Source organism: Phodopus roborovskii, unplaced genomic scaffold (genome assembly GCF_943737965.1).
Source record: "Phodopus roborovskii unplaced genomic scaffold, PHOROB, whole genome shotgun sequence".
Taxonomy (NCBI): Eukaryota; Metazoa; Chordata; class Mammalia; order Rodentia; family Cricetidae; genus Phodopus; species Phodopus roborovskii.
In genome coordinates, this window is record NW_026126721.1 from 1,407,095 (window position 1) to 1,425,487 (window position 18,393).

Genomic DNA, 18,393 nt, shown 5'->3' on the forward strand with positions numbered 1-18,393 from the left:
TTCACAAGGCACTCTGTATGCACTTACCACTACGTTTTCTTTCTGTCCTTTTTCTAATTATTGGTTTTTTTGTTATATAGCCCTAGGGAATGTAACACAGAGCCTTGTGCATGGTAAGTAATTGCTTTACCACTAAGCTTCATCCTTGGCCCTTTCTCATCAATTTTAGTCATTTACATCTCTCAAGGCCTTTCACTGCCTCTTTGTATATTCCTCTACCCTCTGCATTTCTTTGATTTTCATTATTATTTTTATATAATTTCCCCCAACAACAACAACTATGTTTAGACTTACTGAACATTTCAAGCATTGTGCCTTGATTTTTTTCTAATTTGTACTTTCCAAGCTAATTTTTTAGTAGAGTTATATGAATGAGGAAGTTAAACTTCCAGAAATGTGAAAACCCATATCACTTAAAGTGGCCTGGAAAGTCAAAGCTGCCTTCTGAGAATCTTTCTTCTCTTTTTTTCTTTTGGTATGGCTGCCTGTTATCCATAGCTAAAAGTACTTCTGTGAGGAATGTGCTCCTAAAGTCATTTTGTGCACCAGGGATACATCCTGGTTCCACTGTCAGAGGTGCCTTAAACTGCCCAGGCCTTCTAATTGAGACATATGTTCAGGGGGTCTGAGTTGGTCCAATGCTGGATTCCCAGATGTCAGTCTGGGGGCCCATTGGCTCCCCCTCGTTCAGGTCAGCTGTCTCTGTGGGTTTCTGTAGCCTGGCCTTGTCCTCCTTCTCTGTATCTGGATTCCAGTTCAGCTCAGTGTTTAGCTGTGGGTGTCTGCTTCTGTTTCCATCAGCTACTAGATGAGGGCTCTATGATGGTGGATAAGTTAGTTATCAATCTCATTATAAGGGAAGGGCATTTAAGGTAGCCTTTGTACTGTTGTTCAGATTGTTAGTGGATGGATACTCCCTTAGCCTAGAGGCAGTGAGGAGGACCTAGACCCTACTCCAAATGACTTGACAGATTTTGATGATCCCTCCTGGAAGGCATCACTCTCCCTATACAGTAGGTGGATGGGGTGGGAGGGGGGAGAGAGAGGGATCAATATGTAAAATAAGAAAAACAATTTTAAAAAGTGCTTCTGTGTGTCCCAACTATGACAATGAATATCACACAAGTCTATATGTACATATATTTATCTACATACTACAGAGAAGATTTTATGTTTTGGACTCAGCTTGAAAATAAACAGATGTTTCATTTTTTTCCTTTAGAAATAGTGACAGTCAGTTTGTTCTCAAGAATTCTTTACACATGCATACATACATAACATAACATACATATGTGAATGTGTGTGTGTGTGTGTGTGTGTGTGTGTGTGTGTGTGTGTGTGTGTGTGTGTTTATGCCATAGAAAGCATGTAGAGGTCTGAGGACAACTTGCAAAAGTTAGATCTTTCCCTCCACCATGTGGGGCCTGGAGATAAAACTCAGACTTTTGGGCTTAGCAACATATAAACCTTCTGAGCTATCACCAGCCTTAGAATAATTATTCTTCTCCTTTTCCTCCTTCTCCCTCCCCTTTCTCCTTCCCCTTCCTCTCTTTCTTCTCCTCATTATTATCATTATTGTGAGCAGAGTTTTGTTATATGTAGCCTCTGGCTGGCCTCAGACTTGTAGTGATACTTAATGATTTGCCACTGAGTAAATCCTGGGTACTTGGATTACAGGTATGTCACTGTGTCTAGCTGGTAATTCTCATTTTTTTCTAAAACAGAAGTCCTAATTGTGGGTCCCTTGGCCCTAATTTTGTCATTGTTCAGTAGTTCTGACTTGTATAGTGGCATCTATTAGCCACTATTATAGACAGAAGACTGTAAGAAAAGTCATTAAATGAATTATAACTACTTGCATTCACTGGAACAGTGGATTTAACACCTGTGGGTCTCCTTGCTCTCACTCTGTGAGAATTTTGTCCTATCAAATAAATGGCTGGAGTGAACTCTATGATACTTTTGGTTATCAATACCCATATTATGGCTCTTAGGTGGTGCCATGCTGGAAGAAATTCCTTCTAGAACTTCTAAGTCCAAACTATGTGTGGTGGCTCAAACCAAGAATCCCAGCCCTCTGGAGGCAGTCAAGAATACCATAAATTGAGATTAGCCTGGGCTACATAGTGAGTTCAAGGCTAGATTGGGACCTACACTCTATCTCACTAAATAAATGCATACATACATAACAAAATTAGTGTAAAATCTCGAATTCAAAGATGTCAAACTCTAGTCTAGGATTTTAAAGAAAGAGAAACTCTACAGCAAGGGACTTAGTTATCAGAATCCTGGCCAATTAAAAGTGAGGCAATAAAAATGTAGTAATAGGACCATGGCAGTAGCTTACTGGCAGAGTTTCTTTCTAGTATATAAGACTAGGTGAGGACCTGGATTCCATCCCATAATCATCAAGAAAAAAAAGAAAGAAAGAATAGGAAAAGGAGTTCAAGAGTTCAGAGCAATAAAGTCGCTGCCTTTGAAGTAAGTACCTGTCATTTCCAATTTACATTCCAGGTGAAATGGGTAAATGAGCATGTTTATTTTTAATAGTTAATGTTATCAGTACTTAAAGGATTTGTGTCATATTCGTATATTACACTTTTAAGGTAGGACTCTAGCTCTTCTCTTTTCTTCATATTAATGGGGATTGAAACTAGGGTCTCACATGTGCTCAGCAATCACTCTACAGAATTTCAGTGTATGTGTGATGTATGTATGTGTACACATATGTGTTTGTATATGCAGGCATGCACATGCTATGGTATGCATGTAGAGGTCAGAGAACAACTGCAGATGCTGTGCTTAAGGTAGGGTCTCTTTCTTGTTTGTGGCTGAGCTGTGTACTCCAGGGTAGCTGGTCCACAAGCTCTCAGGGATTATTTTGTTAAAGGTGTACTGAGGATAGATACATTATATGTCTAGCTTTACATGAATTCTGAGTGTTGGAACTCAGGACCTCATGCTTATGTGGAATGCACTTTCCATCTCCTCAGCTCCTGGAATCAGCATTTTTAACTGTAAAACTTGACTACTGAATTCTCTTACTGATTATTATTGTTGGGTGAGTTCTCAAATGGTAGGTACGAGGATCAGCACTTTATGAATTTAGAAAGAAAATACCTGTGTCCTGTGTGCCTGCATTTTTCTTGTTGGCCATGTTAAATATTGACCTCCTGGAGTCCACAAGCAGCCGGTAGTATCCAGCCGTCAGACAGGCCAGGTTCATGGCATCTGATGACTCCATAAGGAGTGTGATGGGCTACACAACAAAGAAATGCACAAGGAAGAAGTTTTCATTAAAGTCCTCCCATCTAAAGTATTTATAAATGCTTATGAATTGTAAGCAGAGGAAATTACTGAGCAAACATTCCATCAGCAAAACCTAAATGACGGGAGAAAGTCAGAGACAATACAAGGTGCATTACTGAGAAAACATTTAGCCACATAATTATTGAAGCCTGTTGCCTTCACAGAAGAGTTACCACTAACTGGCAGATCTCTGAGACAAGCAAAGGATCCAGCCTATGTCACATTGCCCAGTAAGGAGAAATGAGAGGAGTGGATTAAGAATATTAGAAACAATGGGAAAGGATTTCTGCAGAGCAAATGAGAATACACCCATTCTCTGTAGTAGGAAAGTGACCACTGTGCTTCTTTGAATTCATGGACTGAATTTAAAATTCCCTTTCAGCTCCTTCTGGAAAGAAATGAGTGCCAAGCCCCATGAAGCATTGGTTTTATTTTATAATAGTTAAGTGTCTAAAAAGTAATAGTTAAGGCTAAGTCACTTCAGTTACCAAGAATCAAACCCATGATAGGAAGACCTCAGGAATATTAAATTTGAGATTCTTGGGGATGAAGCATTGGCTGTGGTTGTTGAGAGTTTGTATTGCTATTCGGGGGCACCTGAGTTTGGTTTCTTATATTTCCACCAGGTAGCTCACAACTATCTGTAAGTCCAGCTCCAGGAGTGCCAATATCTTCTTCTGGCCTACAAAAGCACCTCTGTGTTTGTGTGTGGGACATACACACACACACACACACACACACACACACACACACACACACACACACTTTTATAAACTCTCTTTGAAAATGTGAGATTTGTGGGGAAAATAATTTTTCAAGAGAAATAAATTCTGACTATAACTGGGTGGAAAGTGTCAAAGAGAACTGAGGAAAGGGTGCTTTTTTTTTCCTCAAGACCTATTTTTTTTAATTTCTACCTTTTTTTATTTAATTTTATATAACAAAGTCCAATTAAATGAAAACAAACATTTATACACAATATTTGGGAATTTGGGCATCGTTCTTTCCAAACTACTTCCTGCTGGTAAGGGGCGCTGTCTTGGGGGATTCGAAAACAGCCCTACAGACTACAGCTAGGAAAGGATGCTTTTAAAAGAAGTTGTAAATTTACACAAATGTAAACTAGAGCTGAGATCTGGGAAGAGGCACTGCTAAAACTGGAAACAATGAATTCATGCGAGCCCATGTATCTTAGGTATGGAGGGAAATGCTGACAAGACAATCTTTCTCATTGGCTTGCAAGGATGTGTTCTTGTTGGAAGAAAGAGCAAAGAAGGCAGAAATGTGGCAATAGAAAAAAAAAAAAAAAAAAAACAAGGCCAAGACACATCAAAGTGACAGGTCTTTACTTCTCACTCTCAGGAGTGAGGTTCCACGCACTTGGTTACTGGAACAACACTTCCCATCTGAAATGCATAAGCCACCCTTTCCACCTGAACTGAAGTCCCTGCTTAGTCTCTAATCCATCCCATCATCAGTCTGTCAAGGCAGGAGAACATTAACAGGGTCTTCTAACTCATTTCCATTTAGGATATACTATTCCTATTATTAGTTACAATATCCAGTTCCCATCCATTGTCTTATCCCTACAATATGGATATTTTTCTCAGCATCTTGGGCCATCAACTAGGTAATCCAAGAATCTTGCCACACTTTTATTGGGCTAGGAAGTCAATTGGAGCCATTCTGGAAGTCAATCTGGAATTAATGCCATGACATCCTATGTACATAGGTAACATATGTGAACCTCTAAGCTTTCTCTGTCATGGTAATCTTTTCCTGCTGCAGAGCATTCTAGTACATTCTGCAGAAACTCATTACAGTCACTCCAGTGTCCCTTAATCCATTCCTCCAATTCTGTCATACTGGAAGTGACATTAGGGCTGTGTATCTTAACTGAACCAAAGAGGATGAGAATTCTAATGAAGCTAGGGGAACTCTCACTGACTCCATATGAGTAATCCAGTCTAGAAAATCAGATGGGAACACATATTTTCCTGACATTATATGATTCAGTAGTCTACAACCAGAAGGGCCCAAGAGATAACTTGCTTTTTTGTGCATAGATGGAGAAATAATGGCCCAAGAAATATAACAACTTGTCCCCAAATCACACAGTAAAATAATGAGGACTAGAGCTCTTTTGTATACGGCATCTGTGAGGCCCTGTACACATCAACTTTTTCCTGCATGGTGAGTACCATCAGTGTTATAAGAAATGATCTGTTCCAGCCAGCACCATGGGTCCATGTTTGAAAAACTCACCTTCACATCCAGTACGTGCAACTCTACCCTCACCAAACTCTCCTCTTCAGTAAACATTTCAATCCTGTTGACGTGGCTGAAGTCAGCTAAAAGAGCCACCAGATTGGTTTTAGTGTTTATGACATGGCTTATGCCATATCGCGGACCAACTAGAAGAGTCACTTCTGAGCGCTTCTCAGCCTGCTAAGGAAAGAGAATGACAGAATATTTCAAAGCCCAGACTTCTGAAGCACTATGTGAATTTCTCAATCTGAGAGCATGTTTTCACAAGATCACATTGTTCCCTTTAGGACATTTTTCTGGGTCACACTGTACTTTATCATCCAATTAGAAGGACTCATATATGAGTGTATGGAGGTGCTGATAAATTATGAATAACAAAGAAAGTAAATGTTATCATGATACGATGTATTTATAAACACCAGAAGCTTTTAGAAGTGAGACTTGTGGATTTTTCTCCTTCTGGATCAGTGATGGAAAAGCCACCATTGTTATGAGTCCTTTGATTTCCTTGTTTCTTTTTGTTTTTTATTTCTTTTGCAGGGATTGCTACAATAACACTATCTTGTTTGAACATTTCTCATGCTATCTTCAGACTGTGGCATAGTCAGGTAGGATTGAAGACCAGGAAGGAAAGATTACAAGTCTCTTTTTTTTTTGCCACCAGGGACAACTTCTTGAAGACAGCCTGTGCCATGACATTTAGCAGGCCTATGTGGCTCCAGACAGAAAGAAGAAAAATTAAATTACCACTAAAGTTGCCTTGAACACACGGCCCCCATATAGTCGCAGGTCACTGAGGAATTTGAGATAGTGGACCTTGGCTTGCAATGCAGACAGCTGTGGAGAGTAAAGAAAGCTGAAATGTGGACTCCAGTGCGTGGGGACCTTTCTGCTATGGAAATAAAGGCACAAGAGACGGACTTTTTTTTTTTTTATTTGAGATATGGTTTCATGCATCCTAGCCTATCGTCAAACTTGCTGTTTAACCGAGGATGACCTTGAACTGCTGATCCTCTTGCTTTCAACTCAAGAGTTCTGGAATTACTGGTATGTGTGTGTCATCATGCCCAGTTTATGCAGTGCTGGGCTGGAATCCAGGGCTATGGTTTCTCTACCAAATAAATTTCACTTCTAGTCCTAAAGGAAGTGTTTATTGCTGGGGGCATGGGGTGTGAGAAAGACTCTTCAGTGTAAGGTGTAGTAAATTGTTATATCCTGGGCTTTCTGGTGACATACTACAATGTGACATCAAGATTCAAACTTGATTGCTTCTTGAGGTGTGTGTGTGTGTGTGTGTGTGTGTGTGTGTGTGTGTGTGTGTGTTGGGGTAGGTACATGAGTTTAGACATATGATTCAGGCCACTCAAAACGTGATAAAAAAGAGAGACATTGCTCCCTGAAATGGCTGTCCACTGGGGTGTTAAAATAGGTTAGTAATACTTTCTAACTGTGATTAGGAGCACAGAAATGTGGCATTCTCCAGTGACACAGGAGACTCACTTGTGCATAGAATTTGTGAGGGTATTTGAAATCTCAAGTTTTTCCCCTCTTTTCAAGTTTCTAGGGAGAATGAACTTTCTGAACTCCAACCACTGGGAAACTGTCTGAACTTGCTGTGTAAATCCTTGTTTGTTAATTCAACTCTGGCAATCTGTTGAAAATTCTGAATTGAATTACAAATATCCAGATAGACCAGAAATTTATAAGGACTTCAAAATCTAGAATTTGACTAGAAATGTACCATTGTTTCATATCAAACAGACAAGGAATGCTTATCAGGGTGAAATTTTCAACAAGGTATAGATAGTCATCATTAAGTAGCAAAGATTGTAAAATTCTGTTTTAACCATGCATGCTTTTCCAACTCTTACTAACTATAATGAGAGGTGTTTCCCTTTGTGTAGTTGCGATTTTACACTATTCACTGACTCTAAATCTTGCCAAAAACCTGAAACAACTTAAGCAAACCACTTACTCATGGCTGGAAATGCTATTTTTTTATTTATTACTTTTTCTTATTTTACATATCAATCCCAGTTCCCTCTCCCTCCTTCCCTCCAATGCCTCCTGATCCTCCTCCCATTCCATCCCCCACCCACTGCACAGGGAGGGTGATGCCTTCCATGAGGTATCAACAAAATCTGTCAAGTCATTTGGAGTAGGGACTAGGCCCTCCCTCCTGCCTCTAAGCTAAGGGACTATCCCTCCATGGGGAATGTGCTCCCAAAGTCCTTTCATGCATACTAATTTTTATAGGAAACACACACACATACAAACATGCACACACACACAATTGGTACATGACAAATGATAGAACAAACAGATATTGGTGGTTGCCAAATAATTATTATAAGACCAGTAGACCAGGCTTGGAAAATAAAGCAAATTAATTTAGTTAACAGAAATCAATTTTGGGCAAATAAGAATAAAACTTGTAAAGCTAAAGTGTGTGTGTGTGCATGTATGTGAGGTTATGCCTGTATATGAATGAGTACATGTGTGCATAGAGGACAGAGGACAACCTCAGGTGTGATTCTCAAAAGCCTGCCACTTTCTTTTTATTGGAGATAGTGTCTTATAGGTCTGGAGTCTAGGCTGACCAGTGGGTTCCAGTAAGCCCCAGTGATCCTCTGTCCATGTTCCCAGTGCTGGGATTATTAGTGTTTGTCACCACATGCAGCTTTACATGGGTTCTGGGGTTGAATTCAGTGCCCCCTGCTTGTATAGAAAGCACTTTAGCAACCGAGAAATCTCGCAGCCCTGAGAGTTGTAAAACTCTTGACCCATGGCATCTTGCTATTTTCTGAAGTTGGGTGCTCACAGTGAGGTGATAGGAAACATTTTCTTTTGAAACTGGGAAGGGAATGTGGCTGAGAGTGCACTGAACTTGATTATATGTTTAAAAAAAGTTTATGGGGTGAAGCCTTATAAAAATGACAGAAAATAGGATACTAAGACCAAAGAACTCCCCACATGGATGGTGAATTGTATTGGGGTCAGGCAAGTTTCAATAGCCCATATCAGCTGTAATGTGTACTCAGGCTGTTTCCTATTTTATAGGCTCAGAGATTTAAGATTTCTTGCCATTCTACTTACTGGAATCTTCACTGTGTTATTACTTCTAAGCCCTATTTTCTTTTTTCTTACCAACAGTATAGTTTTAAATGGTCTTTGTGCATCGTCTACTTGATGAAAACAGAAATGAATACAAGAAACTTTACATCAATTATGAGTGACTGAAGTAATTGTGCTTTGACTTCCCATTGTAGGATTTAATCTAATCATTGTTATTGGGTATGGTGATGGTAGTGATGTTGGTCATTAGGGCATTTTTGCAAAATCTAGACATATTTTTTGGTAATAATTAAGGAAGTGGTTACACTGGCATCTGGTCAGAGTAGATCAAGAATGCTTTTTAATATTTCACAATATTCACCCAGAATAGCACCCTTGTATCTTGGCAAGGAACAACCATATGTCTACAGCTCCCTGGGAGAGAATTCCTAATGTAATGAATACAGGAACTGGCCTGCAGGTCCCGTTACTATGCAGTTTAGCTAGTCTGAGCAGTAAACAATCACAGGATAAAAAATACCCAATCTAATCCTGTGATTTGATCCCCTGACTGCAAAGTCTCATGTGCACATCCCATGCTTCTTGCCCCATAAAATAAGTAGCTTACAAGTTGGGAGGTTTCTGGAAGGATTGGTAGTTTTTATTCCTTTTAAAGGCATGTGAATGGGGTACAGAATTCTAGAAATATGGTGTGCCAAGTGTGTTCTTCATTGTCTAATTTTAAATGATTTCTTGAATGCATGTAAGCCTCTCTGCTTAAAATCTAGATTGTATTAAGATGTAACTGGGATACCTACCTTTTTACCCGGTGGTACCAAGTTTTGATTTGCTTTGACAAGGTGGGAGAGTGCTTTCTTGATGTTCTTCTCTTTCATGCTCTGCAGCACGGCAGATGGAAGAAATGTCTCCAGTCCCCATTCTTTCCTGTAACAGAAAGCACATTGTTTATTCCCCATTCTCGTGATGATGACTTATGTTAGGACCAAATGATACTCTGCTGTTTGTGGGAACAAATGGACTCTTGGTAAGACAGGGTGGCAACTTTTAATTTACATGTAGGAAAGACACTATTGGGTCATTAATACATATATTCACGTTAAAAAGGGAAATATACATATTCCTCAATCTGTAGCAAGATCCCTAACAATGGACATTAAAGTGTCATTTTGTTTAACCAATTTCTGAGTCTCTTAAATACATCCAATATCCAGATGTTTCCAATGTTCCTTTGCACTCTTCATCTTGTCCTTACTGTTTTCATTGATTGTGCATAGCTTAGGACTACTTGGGTCTTTATTTTAACACACACACTCATACACACACACACACACACACACACACACACACACACACACACACGGCAGTGCTAGGGCTCTGAGGCCTAGGGTAGAACCAAACATGGTTAACCAAAAACAATACAGACACAGACAACAAAAACCTCAAAAGTCAATGTCAACGAAATGATTCCTAACAATATTCTGCTGTACTCATAGTGGTGTCTAGCCTAGTTATCATCAGAGAGGCTTTCTCTGTAAGCTGACGGGACCAGATGCAAGACCCACACCCAAACATTAGTTAGAGCTCAGGGAACCCCATGGAAGAGATGGAAGAGGGCAAGAAAGGATTGTAGGAGCAAGAGGGTTGAGAACTCCAGGAGAACACAGCCCACAGTGTTTACTAAGAGAGCTCATAGGGGCTCACAGAGATGGAAGTGTAGCCTGCACAGGTCTGATCTATGTCTCTTGCATATGTGTTATAGCTGAATATCTTGGTGTTATTGTGGGATTCCTAATAGTGGAAGTGGGGGATGTCTCTGACTCTTTTGCCTATTTTTGGAACCTTTTCCCTCCTATTGGGTTGCCTTGGCCAGCCTTGATATGAGGGTTCAGTTGATATCTCAGTGAGGCCTGTTTTTTTTTGTTTGTTTTGTTTTGTTTTGTTTGTTTGTTTTTCTGAAGGAAAACAGAGCAGCACTGGATTTCGGGAAGGGGACAGGAGAAGTGGGTGGGGTACTTGGAGGAATGGAGGAAGGCAGGCTCTTTTCAGGATGTATTGTATCAGAGAAGAACAAAGAAAAATGAAAATAGAAAACACACATATATAAAATACATATTTATGTATGGGGCAGCACTAAGACAGGAATTCAAGGCTTTATTTGTGCTAGTGAAGTGCTCGCAGCCCTGCATTATTATCTTAAATGATTGTCTTTCATATCATTGTGTCTTTTCAAATACATTCTTTTGAGAGTTTTCTACAACACGTTTTGATCACAATGATCTCTACTCTCTCATCTTCCCAGGTACACCACTTCTCTGCCCACCCAGCTCTGTGTATTCCCCCTTGCACCACTAAACCCATGAAGATGAATTTGCACTGTCCAGATATTACTGCATACGTGTTCTTCCACTACTATTTCTTTATGGCTCATCTTCACACTCAGATCACAAGTTCCTTGAGGGTCAAAATTATATTTTATACAAACTAGTGCTTTCTACTACCTGATGAAAATTCTATATACAATGCTCAATCAACATTAGGTAGAACTGATTGCTGCCAACACTGTTGCAGACTGAAGATTTCTAGTGAAGATCGTTATTTCTGAGTGGTTCTTGTCTACACAATATTCTTCTTGGGAAGAAATGGATAGACAGTAGGAGCAGGAAGGTGTGCTAGTGTCCTAAAGATAGGGTCTCTCACTGGCCTGAAACTCACAGATTAAACTAGGCTTGTTGGTCAATGAGTCCCAGGGATCCACTTGTCTCTGCCTTACTAGTGCTGGGATTACACGCACATGCCACATGCATGGCCAGCTTTTAAACATGGGGTCTGGGGGTCAAATTCTGATTCTTGTGCTTACACAGCAAACACTATAGTGATTGAGATGTGTCTTCAGCCTCCCAAATGCATTTTAGTTGTCTGAATATCTTTTCTACTTTGTAGGCACCTTTGTAAATGGCAGCCAGTTCTTCAACTTACCAGCAGGAAGTAGTTTGGAAAGAACGACGCCCAAATTCCCAAATATTGTGTATAAATGTTTGTTTTCATTTAATTGGACTTTGTTATATAAAATTAAATAAAAATAAATAAATAAATAAATAAATAAATAAATAAAGTAAATGGCAGCCAGTGTTACCTGTATCTAAGAACTTTAGAAAGTAAGAGAAGGAACATGGGAATGTGTCCAGCTGATATTGAGATTTGTTTGTAAAGAGTCTCTCAGATTACAGTCATTATGCATATGCCACAGGGAAAAGGCTTAAACCACTAAGGGTAGTGAACTATATGGGAAGGCTTTTATCATTTAGGTGGGAATAGCTAAATTTATAATAGATAAAACAGTGACATTGGGGGCAGCGAATTGGAGCTCTTGTCTTCCCCAACCTAGGCTCAAGAGCTTGTCACTGGGAAAGTGCCTTTGGAAAGCAGGCTATATATTTGTTCATGTTTTCAGTGCAGAAGTGGAGAAATCCAAGGCTTTTTAGCATGGTGTAGAGATGTGCGGTCAGTCTGGCCATAAGGACGGACACATGATTTCACCTTTGTTTCCATAAAGAGCTGTTGGGATGAAGCAAGTGGTATTTGCTTTAGACTAGAGTATCTCTTGCTGAGTGTTTCCTCTTAAAGGATGACCCTTAAATAGATTCATCAGCTGGTGGCAATACAAAACATCTATTTTCTAAGAAAAGAGGATCTTTCTTGGTCAAAGTGGGATGCTGGTGGTAAAATGGCATATTCAGCAAGAAAAGGCATCCAAAGTTTACAAACAAGATGTGCTTCACAGGGTCAACTTCGTTGTGTGACATCTTTCCCAGCTACTTCGTGTTTTGTTTGTTTGTTTTTTGTTTTTTCCTACACAAATATCAAGACAATCAAGACATTTTGCTTCCTGATTTTGGCATTTTTTAAAGATTTATTTTTATTTTATGTGTAGAAGTGTTTTGCTTGCATGTTTGTATGTGCACTAAATGCATGCTTGGTGCTCACAAAGGCCAGAGGAATGTGGCAGTTTGCACTGGGACTGGAGTTACAGATCCTTGTAAATCACCATGTGGGTGCTAGGAACCAAACTCAGATCTGGTTCCTAGCAAGTGCCCTTAACCCTGAGTCATTTCTCTGGCTTACATTTTTGTTTTCTTCTTTTGACAAGGTCTTGTGTAACTCTGGCTGGCTTCAAACTTGTGATTCTCCTAACTCTGACTCTCTCAATGCTATGATTATAGGTGTGAGCCACCAGGCCCAGCTGATCTCCTGCTGTGAAGACTCTTCAGAAAAGGTTTCTCTGTAACAGTGCTTCTCAACACTCCTGATGCTGAGACCCTTCAATACAGTTCCTCATGTTGTAATGACCCCAACCATAGAATTATTTCATTAACACTTCATAATTCTTATTTTGCACTGTTACAAATAATGACATAACAATTTGTGTTTTCCAATGGTCTGAAGTGACCCCTGTGAAATGGTCATTTCACACCACCCCCCTCCCAAGGGGTCGCGACCCACAGATGAGAACCACTGCTCTATAAAGACCCTGACAAGAAAGAAGGGATTCAAAAGAGGCAACTTTGCCCATCCTTTGTTCTACCAGACTACTAAGACAAAAGAACCCCTAGGAAAGGAATTCTTCCAGGAATATCACAAAGGCTGAAGCTGGATCCCATTCTGAGGAGGAACTTGCCTCCTAGGAAGCAATTTCACACAGCACCCACAATTTGTCAGAACAACATGCAATGCAGACCAGATAATGATGAGTAAATGGTAGGCAGGACCACATTTTGACCAAGACTACTGAGTTACATGTACCTGTTGCCCTCTATTAAAACCTAAATCTCAATTTAATACTCAATCTTAGGTCAGGACCCTGAAGGCAGACTTGGGGCTCAATGCAGCCATTATTTGTTCCTCTTCTCAGTTTTACCACATGAAAATAATCCGCCTTCTTCTCTTTTCAAGTCACTTGTCTTTTTAATTGGTGTATTTTAGAGGTGTAGTCAAGCCTACCTTGGCTCCAGCAACAATTCAGTCCATCACACAAACTAAGGCACAAAGAGTAGTCCCACTGCTTGGGATTTAACCCTGCCCCACTCCCACCCCTGTCCTGAGTCCACTTTACCCATTTGTCTTTGAAGCAAGTCCTGTGTGCCAAATGTGCTGATACAAACTTGTCCTCTTTCTGAGATTCTCATCGGAGGCTTGGCTTGGCCTTGCACTAGAACTTGGGATATTTCTGTCTCAGTTTTATGAGTAGTTAAAGTTATAGATCTGAACTACCAGGTTCCACTGTTTGTTTATTTTGGTGTTCTGTCCTGGCTGGTCTTGTACAAATGGAATGCCTTCTGCCTCACTGGGCTCCATTGCTGAAGTTGATGGGATGGGAGGTGCAAGCCATCATTCTAGGGCTCACGCATTATTTCACAAAATACTTTCACTTTGTCTGCACTTTGCTAAAGGTGAGTAAAGTGATAAATTGCTCTCTTGTATTATAAAAGACAACATATTTGTATATTTTGCCCCTAGTATTATACAAGGCCAGGAACATGATAAACTCTAGGAACAGATACACAAAAGTAAAGAAAAACCCGCAGCCTCTCACTGTAGTAAGTGTGAACACTTACTCAATGTATTTGAGGGAGATTTTCTGCGTCTGTTTGGTAGTGACAGTGGCGATGTACATTTGTAAGGCGGCCAGCCGCAAGGCAATGTCATATTTCAGCTCCGGTCCAAATCGCTCCTGAACGACGTCGTTACAACTCTGAGGAGAGACCAGCAGAGGGCGCAGTTCATCAGAGCATGGGCTGTTGCCTCGTGCGCCCTATTAGAGAAGCAGGTGACAGGCATTCCCCCAGCATTTCAACCTTCACTTCTAAGGCACTGAGGCTAAATGTGGAAACATCTCCACCGTGCTGCTTGGAGCCGAGTCAGTATTTAATTGCACAAACACAGAGACCACACAAAACATTTAACAGTCATCGACAAGCTGTTATTTAAATATTTAGCTTTTTGTAAAAATAATTAGGAATTTAGGAATGGAATTGCAAAACACAGGTGCTGCAGCTGAACACGGAAGCATGGTGGAGGAATTGTGGCTTTTGCTGTTGGGTTTGGAATCCTGGCTTCCCAATTTCAGTCATTTCACACAAGATGTGGCTTTGGACAAGTTCATAACTTGATGGGGGCTCAGTTTTCCTTCCTTTAAAATGGAGTGATGGTGTTTTCTAACCGAAGGGTGTTGTGAGGACTACAATAGTTAAAGTGTACTTGGAAACTGTAAGCACATTTCTAAAAATTGATTTGTTATTCTTATTCTTTGTGTAGAACTGGTGGATTTGCCAGCCATAGCTATCATGTTTGAAAGCTTGCCATTTCTTTGAACTCTTGCCTTCACTTTACTCATCTGTGAGTGGGGCTCACAGGATCCACTTCACTAGAGCTGGCGGATTATAAGAGATGTGCTTTATCACAGGACATTGGTATATACTGTAAGGGAAACTGTTCAAACCTTCCATTCATTTCAATGGCTGCAGCCCTCCCATTTACAGTGTGTGATTATGTGGGAGTTATTCCACACCTCTTGGAATCAGCATTCAAATACATAAGTCTATGGGGTCCATTTTCATACAAACTATCACAATGAACTACACATTCAAGGCAAGCCTGAGTAAAATCAACAGACTTCATTTCAGTCAACCAAAGTGGCTGGATATGTGTTATAAAATGCCAAAGTCCCATGTGACCACAGAGACTAGACTTGAGTAGTGTATTTCTCCTGTTATAAGAAAGTTGGGAACTGAGAGCAGAGGGAACATGCAGACTATGTAAGCACATTCTGTATGTGTGCTGAGTAATTTTTTTATATTGGAAACTGGGTTCTAGTTTGAGAAAAAAAAACATATCCCCTTTCTTGCATCCTTATTGGATTCTTTGCCTTGTCTCAAGTAGACAACATAGGGAAACACATGCTGTATTTCTTTTGCTTCCTTTCTAAGAGAAGCACATTAACAATCACCTCGTGTACTGATTTCATGAAGTTAGGACCATGGACCATTGCATGACTTCTGTATGTAATATTTAAACACTGCATCCTTGGCATATCTTATGCTTTGCATCTCTGTACAATGGATGCATATTTCTCAGTCCACTGCTTCAATGCTGAGCGAGTCCAATTGTCCTCCCAAGCCATCCCTATAATAAGGTCTTTCACCTGGAATCCCTGAAAAATCTTAAAGCTCCCTGGAACACGCAGCAGCTTGTATTTGAAGTGGGTCTGTCAAGAAACAAGACCTGCAAGACCTGGTGTGGTTGGGGAATACCCTCAAAAACAATTTAAAGCTGCCACTGTGTTTTGTTTATTTTGGTTTTCACAACCATGCTCAAGTGCTTGAGTCAGTCAGTCCCAGATCCAACATGTTAACAGCATAGATAAGGTTGTTTATACAGTCCTCTAAGAGAACCAGAAGCCCACAATGTTCTGTGTGCCTGTATATGCTCATAAGTTACATGCATGTGTATGTATGGGTGCACAGGCATATGTGTGCCCATGTGTATTAGGTCAAAAAACAACTTTGCATGTACCTCAAGAACCATGCAACTTATTATTATTATTTTAAATATTTAGACAGGATCTTTCACTGCCTGGAATTTACCAAGGCTAGGTAAATTCCTAGGCTAGGCGAGCTGGCTGGCAATTCTCCAGGATCTACTTATCTTTACTTCCCTAATGCTGAAACTTCAAGAACGTGCTATGACTTACTTTTGCTTAATGTGGACTTCAGAGATCAAACTCATGTCTTTGTGTTATTTATGGTCTGAGATATTGCTCTAGCCATAGACTCTGTTTTCCAGGGAGTCATTTTGTCAAATAACCTTTTTGAAGAGTGCTTCTGTAGAAGGATTTAAAACAAAATGTGTGTGTGTGTGTGTGTGTGTGTGTGTGTGTGTGTGTGTGTGTGTGTGTAGAACTTTGCTGTAAAAGCCCAGGTGTGGTGGTAGGCTCTGTCAGCTACCAATATAATTACTTTAGCCATGACATTTTAGTTTTGTTACCTAAAAAAAAAAAAATGGGTGAACTCTGAAGAATAACTAACTTGAGAGTAAACTAATTTGCAAGGCTGATGTGATAGCTCTAAGGTGATTAATTCAGAAACGTAATTGGTATATAACCACCAGCCATTATTGTTACTTTTTCAAAGAAGTCTGGCCCATTGGTGTTGTACCTTGCTGTGGTTGTTTGAATAAGAATGGTGCCCATAGACTCATATATTCAAATGTTTGATCTCCATTCAGTGAAACTATTCAGGAAGGATTAGGAGGTGTAGGTGTATCATTAGTGATGGGCTTTGAAGTCTCAAAAGCCCATGATGTTCTGTTATCTCCTTCTGCTTTGTGCTTGTGGTTGAGGATATAAACATTAAGCTACTGCTCCAACAAAATGCCTACTTTCCCACCACCATGCTTCCCACCATGATAGTATGAACTCTCTGAAAATATAAACAAGCCCCAGTTTAAAAAAAAAGCAATAGAACAGTACCTAAGACAGTTGCATGTAAACAGACTTCTGGGTGAATCATTTGACCCTGGAGAATTAGTGTGTAATAGAAATTACATATATATGTATATATATATATGTGGGGGAGCTATTAATGACTCAGAGATAAATACATATTATCACTACTGAAATCTGTTTGCATCTTCATGCTTCATCTGGCCAATGGTGACATTCCTCATTAGGGGTCTGCTAAGTTAAATTGATTTTGGTTTTGTAAAGTGCTATGCATGGCTTCTGCTTCCTCTTCTGTTCTCCAAGCAATTTCATTGCACCTTTGTAGTACATAAAAATCAGCACAGGCACACAAGAGACCAGTTAACTTCTAGTAGACAGATGTGTTATTTTAGACACAAAACACATTCTGCAATACAGTCATTTCTAAGTAGAGTCTAAGGCAAAAAACAAACAAACAAACAAACAAAAACAAAACAAAACAAAAGAAACCGTTCATTTCCTATTCTCTGAGGGGAAAATATACGATGCTAGTCCCTTGATTTTTGTCTCCATCGCCCATAGTATATGGCTATCCATCTCCCCTGTTGCCTATTCCTTTAATAAGTAGATAATCTACCACCCACATGAAAACCAAGGCAGAAAATCAGAAACATCATCACTCTTTTTCCTCCCATCCCCAGGCAAGCTCTCCAGACAGGTTGTCTTATTTTGAGGTCAGTCCTCTGGAATAAAAGATGTCTTTCAAATGAGAAAACTCTCCATGCATTATATTCGAGTAGATATGCCTTAATCAAAACATAATGCTCTTTAGAGGTACTCCTTGTCTTTCTTCCCCAAGACAAGCACAACCATGTTTTTTCCCCTTTACAAAGGCAATGTACTTCTTGTGGTGTTTAACAGAAGCTGAATGGTTTGAAAGCCCCATCCTGTTATCACGATGAAAATGTAATGACAGAGAACAGCCTGTACCTGTATTTCACTGTCTACATCTTTATACTAACAGGTACCTGGAGCTATTCATTTGCAACTAACTAGCTAATAATTGTAGCACATGGTCTTATCAGAGGTGATCTAGCCTCTGAGTGATGCTCAGCAGGAGTATGGGGAAGATGCAGTAACCAATCAGCTGAGAACCAAACTTTGTTTCATGCAGTCATAGTTGGCTGGGTTTCCAGGCCTTTTGGAGGAACAGAGGCCATTGTTGCCAAGTCAGGGGTGCATATGACCTATATATAACATTGAGA

The 18,393-nt window shown here is 40.0% G+C and overlaps 1 protein-coding gene across 5 annotated transcripts in view; it reads right to left on the reverse strand.

The window, feature by feature from the left end:
- Positions 1 to 18,393, reverse strand: part of Frmpd4 (FERM and PDZ domain containing 4) — a 604,920-nt gene that overhangs the window by 10,524 nt on the left and 576,003 nt on the right. For all 5 annotated transcript variants that reach the window (XM_051174869.1, XM_051174867.1, XM_051174868.1 and 2 more), the window contains 5 exons: positions 14,265 to 14,401; positions 9,450 to 9,576; positions 6,325 to 6,414; positions 5,575 to 5,757; positions 3,121 to 3,259 (listed from right to left, as the gene is read on the reverse strand). In XM_051174869.1, the coding sequence (XP_051030826.1) occupies positions 3,121 to 3,259; positions 5,575 to 5,757; positions 6,325 to 6,414; positions 9,450 to 9,576; positions 14,265 to 14,401 (676 nt within the window). The remainder of the gene's footprint in view (positions 1 to 3,120; positions 3,260 to 5,574; positions 5,758 to 6,324; positions 6,415 to 9,449; positions 9,577 to 14,264; positions 14,402 to 18,393) is intronic.